General features: G+C 47.8%; 1 protein-coding gene across 8 annotated transcripts; it reads left to right on the plus strand.

Moving 5' to 3' along the window:
• The first annotated feature begins 299 nt into the window (after window positions 1-299).
• tmem98 (transmembrane protein 98) lies at window positions 300-8,147 on the plus strand. Of its 8 annotated transcripts, none has more exons than XM_056612223.1 (9): window positions 300-584; window positions 1,683-1,753; window positions 1,991-2,077; window positions 2,716-2,985; window positions 3,529-3,660; window positions 4,082-4,115; window positions 4,235-4,350; window positions 4,494-4,553; window positions 6,579-8,147. In XM_056612223.1, exons 4-9 carry the CDS (start codon window positions 2,855-2,857, stop codon window positions 6,778-6,780), a joined length of 675 nt encoding a protein of 224 aa, XP_056468198.1. In that variant the 5' UTR covers window positions 300-584; window positions 1,683-1,753; window positions 1,991-2,077; window positions 2,716-2,854; the 3' UTR covers window positions 6,781-8,147. The 8 variants fall into 8 exon arrangements, with proteins under 8 accessions (XP_056468198.1, XP_056468183.1, XP_056468228.1 ...); XM_056612208.1 differs by having other exon boundaries at window positions 1,683-1,749; XM_056612253.1 differs by having other exon boundaries at window positions 300-580.
• The last annotated feature ends 442 nt before the right edge of the window (window positions 8,148-8,589 follow it).

Here is an 8,589-nt window from a genome sequence, read left to right on the forward strand (position 1 = left end):
TTCCAGAGGAATGCTGCTCTTATCAGAGCACAGATAAGGCACCGCACCGCGGATCATTATTCTACCAGTCAACACACTTTCTTCACACACCCATCTCCCAGAGCCAACTCTTGGTGTGAAAACTATCTTACTAACTCTTAATGTAGGCCTACAAGTGTCCCTTGTCCTAACACGAGTTATAACCTTACAGTAGATCATCCATTCTAACTGGTAAGGTGCGCCACCTAGCGTCTGCCCTGGGCGCAGTCATCCGTATGTTCTCGACCACCTTCACATAAAAGTAGACCCTGCTTGTCTAACCTGACGAGCGCGGACGAACGAAACACCAATATCACATCCTAACATCGAGACAATGGTCTTATGCACCGACCCGCCTTCTTTAGGACATTAACAGAGAGACCGTGCTCAAAAGGTGAAGGGGGGTGATGATGGCAAGGTGGACCATCCCTCACCGCACTGACCCCTCGGTCGTTCACGTCCGCCCTGCGCGCTCCCGTGCCGGGTCTGGAGAGGTCGGTGCCGTCTCCGCGCGCCCGCGGGAAAAGCGCTTTGTCTCCTGACGCGAGAACACCGAAAAGATGTAGGTGAGTCAAACTTTATTAATCTATTTCGTGTTATTTCAATCAATGCAAAGCTTAGCTGTGTCGTTATCTTAAAGTTATATGTTAGTCCTGCAGGTAAAGCTAATATTTTGTTTGGATATTTTTGGAGAACATTAATAACATCATTAAGTTGGTGAAATTAAGTGCGTCTGCATGGATAGGCCTAAACTGCGCACTTTTGTGGCGCATAGAAACAGTTGTAAATGTCTTGTTCTAAATGTCTCTATAATGACAGAGACTCAAATATCCAATTATTTTAGAGTTATAAATGTTGCCCGTAAAAGTTAGAAAAAGCTTCGTATAAAGCGTTGTTTCATTGGCTTACATTTTTCATAATTCGACTAATAGCCCATCGGGCAATTACTTTGACAAGCATCTTTCAAGACAAAAATACTGCAGCCTTTTGTAGACTTTGTTAATTGTGAATAATAAAGTCGCAAAAATAAGCAAAATAAACGGTGCAAGATATAGACCTACTCACTTAAAAATGGTAATAGCCTACCCATTATAAAGAAAAATAGCTAAATCATCGATGGCCTGGATGTTGGCGTGCAATTTCTCTAAAAGTCCCATTTTTAAGAAAGAGATAGTGGACAGATCTGATGACAATAGGGCTAATGTAACAGCGATTAATCTGATTAGAGAATTACCACATTCCATGGCGGAATTTCAATCATTCATCCGTTAAGAAAGGAAGGTTTAGAAGAATGCTGCAACTCTCTTAAGTCCTTTTCCCCAACGTTATGCTCACAGTTTGGCTGTGAATCTAAAACACCACGGTTTATTACCTGCTTGATCCATGCTATGTCCTCTAACATTGTGTGATTCACACACACACACACACACACACACACACACACACACACACACACACACACACACACACACACACACACACACACACACACACACACACACACACACACACACACACACACACACACACACACACAGGGCAGGGCAGGTTAATGAATGACTAGCTCGGGCAGAGGGCAGCTAGTCTCGATTGTAACACCAGAAACAAAGTCGTTTGTGAATGAAGAGCATCTAAAGTTAACAAATGGACATTTATGTCTCCAGTTATTTGCCAATGGACTGGACTAAATAGAGGAGGTACTCACAACGAAGAGGACCAATCGATCTTCAAGTAGGTGCTGTGTTCATTTTGTTTTGCTGAATAATACTTTACGAGGATAACTGTTTGCAGTTGTAGATCTCTAGAATAATGAATGTGCTGCTCTGCTTGTCCAGGTATGTAGGTAAATATATATTTAAATATAATATAGGAAGTCCATTTTTTTGCAAATATATATATACACAAACACTAGTTTGTGTAAACTGTATGTTTACAACCATAGGGTTTGTGATATGTTGTGTTCGTAATGCAGTGAATGAAGGGCAGGTCCCTGGTCACGTTCGGTTCCTTGAACTTCCTGGCTGGTCGGATGAAGATACGAGTGTGTGTTTACTGTAAGGTGTGTCGCACACACAGAGCCTTTTTCTCCTATTTCATATTCCCAACCCAGTGGGATTAGTAGGGTGATTACAAGTGTTCAACTCACAGGCTAATGCCACTTCTCCGAACAGAAGTGCACAAAACTGAACCGTTTTCACAGAGTTCTCGCTAGGACAAACACAGGTGTCGCACATGACTCTAGCAAGGGGTCTTCTCTGATGTACCAGAGCCGGTGTAGGGCTTATTGTCACTGGTTTAGGCTTCTACCTGTTCCCTGGTAACTAGAAAGATCAGACCTACATTCAAATTGAGGGTATTTAGCTTTTTTTTTTGCTTTTATCTAAAGTGACTTACAACTTACAATAATTGTCAGAAGCAAAATGAACAATATCGCTGTCGGGACAGTAAGAAACAAGAAGAACCAAGTGCCAAACACCAACAATCTCTATTCCCCGTATACAACAAAGATAGCTAGGATGAGACGCTACACGATGCCAAGTACTATTTTTAAGTGCCAGGACGTACACCATGCAATAACCTAAAGTAAGATCTGTGTTTTTCCTCGATGATGGCTCTGTGAGCAGGGTTTATAGTTCTCTCCTCCCTGGCCTTAGTCCTACAAACCCCGCCGCCCTGTGCTTTCTGTCCTCCCAACAGCGGCGTTAATGTTCCTCTAGCCGAGCTCCGACCCTCCGAGTCGCGACCGCTGTGACCGGCTGTCCCCGTTTCCACACTGTCGGTGCCGGGTCCCCCACCTTTCCACCCCCTCCACCCCCTGGCGACCACCACCGTCACCATGGAGACGGTGGTGATCGTGGCCATCAGCGTGCTGGCCACCATCTTCCTGGCGTCCCTCGTGGCTCTGGTGGTGGTCTGTCGTCACCGCTACTGCCACCCCCACTACCTGCTGCAGCACTTTGACTCCAAGTCAGTACCGGTCGGGTCCTTACGTATGATTCTTACCCATCATATACCCTTTACCCCCCCTTACTCCAGCGGGAAACGAGGGAAGCGGTGATACATGAGAGCTGATTTATCGATGTATTTCATTCATCGATCTAGCTTTCTAGGATGTGCATGACATAGCCCGAGCTAATTCGTACGGTAAGGTAACGTTCAACGCAATCATGTCATTTATAGTAACCAACTTATAACGTCATCTACAGCGGTATGGGTAGCCGACTCATCTGATGCTAAGGTAGCTAGTTCACAATAAACATTTTATCGGAAATGGTGGCGAAGACCACTCGGATTATCCCACTCTCTATCCTACTCCACAACGTCAAACAATTTATTTTGTTGTTTTGATTGAGACACCCCTCGAGGGTGATTGAGTGGGTGAACGAGTGAGTGAGTGAGAGAGTTTGTGCAGTGTTCTGGATAGTGGGTGTCGGCGTTGACAAGAAGTCACTTAACTGGTGTCCATCTTAGTGACACATCATATCCCCCCCTGGCCCCCTCGTTCCGCAGGCCTACCGTGGATCTCATCGGCGCCATGGAAACGCAGAGCGAGCAGTCGGAGCTGGAGCTGGACGACGTGGTCATCACCAACCCGCACATCGAGGCCATCCTGGAGAACGAGGACTGGATCGAGGACGCCTCGTACGTCCAAACCTGTAGCCCCCTTCATCCCCAGGCCTCAAGGCGTCGCCCGCCGGGTGACCGCCGTTCCCCCAGCAGTGGGGGGCCGAACACACCGGGTCACTCATGGCGGCGGTAGCTCAGGAGGTGGAGCGGGCTGCCTGGTAACCGCAAGGTTGCTAGTTCGACCCCCGGCTCGAGGTGTCCCTGAGCAAGGCGCCTCAACCTAACTGCTCTCGAGGAGCTGTGTGTGAATGTGTGCATGATGGGTGATGTCGGGCAATATTGTAAAGCGGATTGGTTAAAAGCGCTATATAACTGCAGTCCATTTACTCATAATGGGAGTGTCCCGTGGATGAGGGGTTTTGCTAAAATGCAACGGTGCATCTATGTTAACCGGGTGTCCTCTCCCTCCCTCTCTCTCTCTCCCCCTCTCTCTCAGTGGTTTGGTTTCTCACTGCATCTCCATCTTAAAGGTGAGTTCTCTCTCTCCCCCTCCAACCCTCTGTTTAACGGGACCCCCCCCATCTCCCCCACCCGGTATTTGTCTCCAAACGTCCTGATTCGATTCCTCCCTTCTTGACGACCGTAACAGATCTGCCACACGCTGACGGAGAAGCTGGTCGCCATGACGATGGGCTCGGGCGCCAAGGTCAAGGCGCCGGCCAGCCTCAGTGACATCATCAGCGTGGCCAAGCGCATCAGTCCGAGGTGATGACACGCACGCACGCACACACACGCGCACACACACACACACACACACGCACACACACGAATAACAACCGCCAAGCGATTCCCACAACTTTCTCCACATGAGTGTTATTAATCCGAGTTCCCCCCCCCCCCCCCCGCAGGGTGGATGACGTGGTACGGTCCATGTACCCCCCCCTTGACCCAATCCTGCTGGATGCCAGGTGAGCACCTTTTACAGCAGGTTCATGTTTGAATCATCGATTTGTTTTCAACCCTTCATGCAGTCCCTTCACCCTGGTGTTGTGAACGAGTGAGCATGTTCATGTCGCAAACGGTTTGTCTAGGATCCAAAACACACACACAAACACACACACACACACACACACAGACTGCGTGAGTTCAGCTCACGTTGAATGAATAGCGGTTCCCTTTAACAACACTTCGAGCTCAGCTTAATGTTTTTTCCTGCTCTTTGTTTACGCTGGACTCTCTCCGCTCAGTAAGAGTGTCAGTATCGTCTTCACGAACGGTATTCGGTGAGGTCGCCTCATTAACGCGGTGTCTTGCAGACTCTTGTTACCTCTACCCTCAACACCGTTTATTTATTGTAGCTCATGAGATGAAGAGAGATGTGACAAAGACTGAGTGATTTGTCCTACAGCCATAGAACTTTTCATCCACTGGAAAAGTTTAAAGCTTAATTAAAAGTGGTCTAGTTTTTAATTAAAAGTTACATAAGCCCCTTTTTCCACCCGTTTCCCATTTTTCAACAAGAACCCGCTGATTATTCATTAGAAAGCAGCCCCTTCACTTATCGCCTCCACTCCTTTGCCGCTTTCGCTCGTTTATTCAGACCCATAATTGTTTTTCAAACACTAAGCAGCCGCAATTGACATTTAAACCACCAGCTGGGAAGTTATTGCTATGGTGTTGCTATCACAACGGGACACTATACCCTGGTTTAGGGTAGCATACCACCACTTTCACACCGTCGTTGAAGATAAGGTCGCAGCTGTGCGTCTTCATTTTCTTTCTTTCGGTGCAGTGAATATTTCACACCAAGCGGTAAAAACGTGCATCAGAATTACTCACTTGACTAAGAGAGTTCACCTAGACTTCCCCTAGCCACCCCCTTGGACGCACTTATTGTAGGTGTACGTCCTGGCACTTAATGTACACACTTATTATATGTTGTACGTCCTGGCACTTAATGTACACACATACTTAGTTGTCGCATCTTATCCTGGCTATCTTTGTTTTATACGGGGACTTGGTTAACCTAGCGATTGTTAGTGCTTGGCTCTTGGATCCATGAACATCCTTACTGTACTGACAGAGATATATCGTTGTTTCTCTTTCTTCTGACAAATGTACTTAATGTAAGCCGATTTGGATAAAAACGTCTGCTAAATGCCCTGATAGAATTAAAGGTGACATATTATACCACCAGGTGTGACTGTGATAAGCCATTACAAGCCGTTTTGAAAATCTGCCATCATAGGCGGTCGAGTCCACCTAGATGTATGAGGGATAGATGAGCAACGTTTGCTAGTGTCCACTGGGTAGTTCTGATAGACCGATCTATCCAGCGTACATCTAGGTGGACACGCCCACTTGTGATGTCAGAAGTCAGATTTTCAAAACGGGTTGTAACGGCTAATCACACTCACACCTGGTGGTATAACACGGGAACTTTAAAGGGGCCCTTTTATCCTTTTTCGACTTTTATGACCTATAAACGTTGTTATAATGATTGATAGTCAAGTTTAACCACACACAAAAAACGATGTAGATTTTCTTCCTCTCATCTGGGCGCTTACAGCATTCTCTGTCAACGCTCGGTTTCGTCCTTCTCCGCCCCCTCGCCCCCCTCCTGCCAACCCAACTCCGTGGTGATTGGTTATCTTCCTTGAAGCGCGCGCGCGTGCCGATTTGACCAGGCAGGAGTGCCTCTACGTAGATGATTTCCCGGAAATGTGAACAAGTGAATCGCAAACGTTGTCCCGAGTGTTTAGCGCTCTGCACAGCCACCCCAGACTGTCAGCAGGGAATACGTCGAAATGCATGTACGTCATTATTTGACTCTTTAGTATGGTTAAACATGACTATCAATCATTATAACAACGTTTATAGGTCATAAAAGTCAAAAAAGCATAATAGGTCCCCTTTAAGGGTTAAGTCAGATGAACCAGTCGTCAGTCTGGTACCTCAGCTCACCTCCTCCTCCCCCTCCTCCTCCTCCTCAGAGCCACCGCCCTCCTGCTGTCCGTCAGCCACTTGGTGCTGGTGACCCGCAACGCCTGTCACATGTCCGGCAGCATGGACTGGATCGACCAATCCCTGCACGCCGCCGAGGACCACATGATCGTGCTGCGCGAGGCCGCCATGGCGTCCGAGCCCGAGAGGAACTTTCCGGGCGTGGACGTGCACAGGGAGCAGGCCATTTAGAGAGACGCGCCAAGTCACGGCACGGGCATAGCAACACACACACGTGAATAGAACACACGCAGAGGAAGTATAGCATGTCCACCCTACGGCCTAAAAGGTGTAACGGCTAATCACACTCACACCTGGTGGCATGTAACGGGACCTTTCATAGTGCAAACAGTGTTGAATAGCCAAGCGTTTCCTTCTCATCAAGGACGAATCAGCACTCTTCACAATCATAACCGCCCCCTTTAACCCTCATAGCCTTGTTAGAAACTTTCCCTTGCCCGTTGTACTTGTCACATATTGTGTGCTGCATAGCAATGTCGTATTGTTTTCTAAATCGTTGTATAAAGTTCCCCAGAATTATCGCTCATCCACAACACAGCTTCGGAGGGCTATTGGCAGTACAAAGGGGGTGTGTGTGTGTGTGTGTAGGGGGTTTTATGGCTGTTTCTCTGCTCCAGTGGCTCCCTGATACCCGGCCTCTGGTTCCTGCCCATCGCACCGGGCCCTAATCCGATCTGCACAGGGGCCTTTCCCAGTCACATGGAGGGCTTAGTCCGCCTAATCCAGCCCGGGGACCAGAACTGCCTGCTCCCTAACATGGCCCAGGTCGGCTCACAGCAGGGAGGGGGCTGACGACTAATGGGGAGGGTATAGACGGTCACTTAGAGAGGGATGAGCGAGGGGAGGGAGAGGGAAGGGTAGTGAACAGAGGAGAGAAAGTAATAGTGAAGAGCTACAGATGGTATGGACGTGTTTGCATCAGGAGGTATTAAGCGAGGGAAAGGTGGTGAAAGTAATAGGGATAACAGATCGTATGGACTTTCACTTCAAAAGTGATCGTTGATGGGAAGGAGAGTGAAAATAATAGTGATTACAGATGGTATGGATGTTCACTTCTAGAGTCACGAGTAATGGAAGGAGAGGGAATGGTAGTGAAAGTGAAAGCATTAGTGATTACATACGGTATGGAGGCTGTGGACGTGTTTGCATCAGAAGGTGAGAAGCAAGAGAAAGTTAGTGATGACAGATGGTATGGAGATGATGAGAGAGGGGAAGCCAGTGACAGAGAAGGTACTAGTGATTACAGATGGTATGGAGGTGATGAGAGAGGGGAAGGCAGTGACAGAGAAGGTACTAGTGATGACAGATGGTATGGAGATGATGAGAGGGGGGAAGGCAGTGACAGAGAAGGTACTAGTGATTACAGATATGGTATAACGGCCGCAGCGCAGGCAATGCAGGATGTGTCAGTATGTCGGGAGCCCATGGAGGAAGGGAAGAGGTGACGTTGCTCGTAGGGCCTGTTATTGTAGCATGTGCACCTGCCACTCCAAGCGTGACTAATGCTAAATGCCCTCCAGGGTCATGGGGGGGGGGGGGGGGGGGGGGGGGGACGTGAGACTTTAAAACACAACAACCAGATGGTCGCAGCACAGATGGGCGCAGCACAGAACACACAACGGTCTGGTCACACAGGCCACCGTACACAAGAGGAACGATATAGCTCAGCCTTACGTTCTGCACTCTCAAGTAGACCGTTTTGCGTCGACCAATCAGGGGTTCTGTGTGAACCTTGCAGGATTTATATTTTTCATCTGCAATTGAAAACGAGCGTTGTGTCGAAGGCCGTTTGTCACGCAGACATTAAAACGATTCCAGGAGGACACAATTAAAGCGGTCACCATTTTTATTTAGTTTCATTAGCGTTTTCTTTATTTGTAAGCACTCTTTTCTGTCATGTCCTCAGCTCAGTTTGTTACTGATATCATTATTTTGTCCCTCCCCCCCACCTGAATTGTCTTTTCTCATTGATTTGTACAG

This window comes from Gadus chalcogrammus, chromosome 2 (assembly GCF_026213295.1).
Source record: "Gadus chalcogrammus isolate NIFS_2021 chromosome 2, NIFS_Gcha_1.0, whole genome shotgun sequence".
In the NCBI taxonomy this organism is placed as follows: Eukaryota; Metazoa; Chordata; class Actinopteri; order Gadiformes; family Gadidae; genus Gadus; species Gadus chalcogrammus.

Coding starts and splice junctions, on each gene's coding strand:
- tmem98 (XM_056612223.1), top strand. CDS start 2,855: ATGGAGACGGTGGTGATCGTGGCCATCAGCGTGCTGGCCACCATCTTC. Junction 2,986..3,528: donor CTGCAGCACTTTGACTCCAA/GTCAGTACCGGT, acceptor CTCGTTCCGCAG/GCCTACCGTGGATCTCATCG. Junction 4,351..4,493: donor GCCAAGCGCATCAGTCCGAG/GTGATGACACGC, acceptor CCCCCCCCGCAG/GGTGGATGACGTGGTACGGT.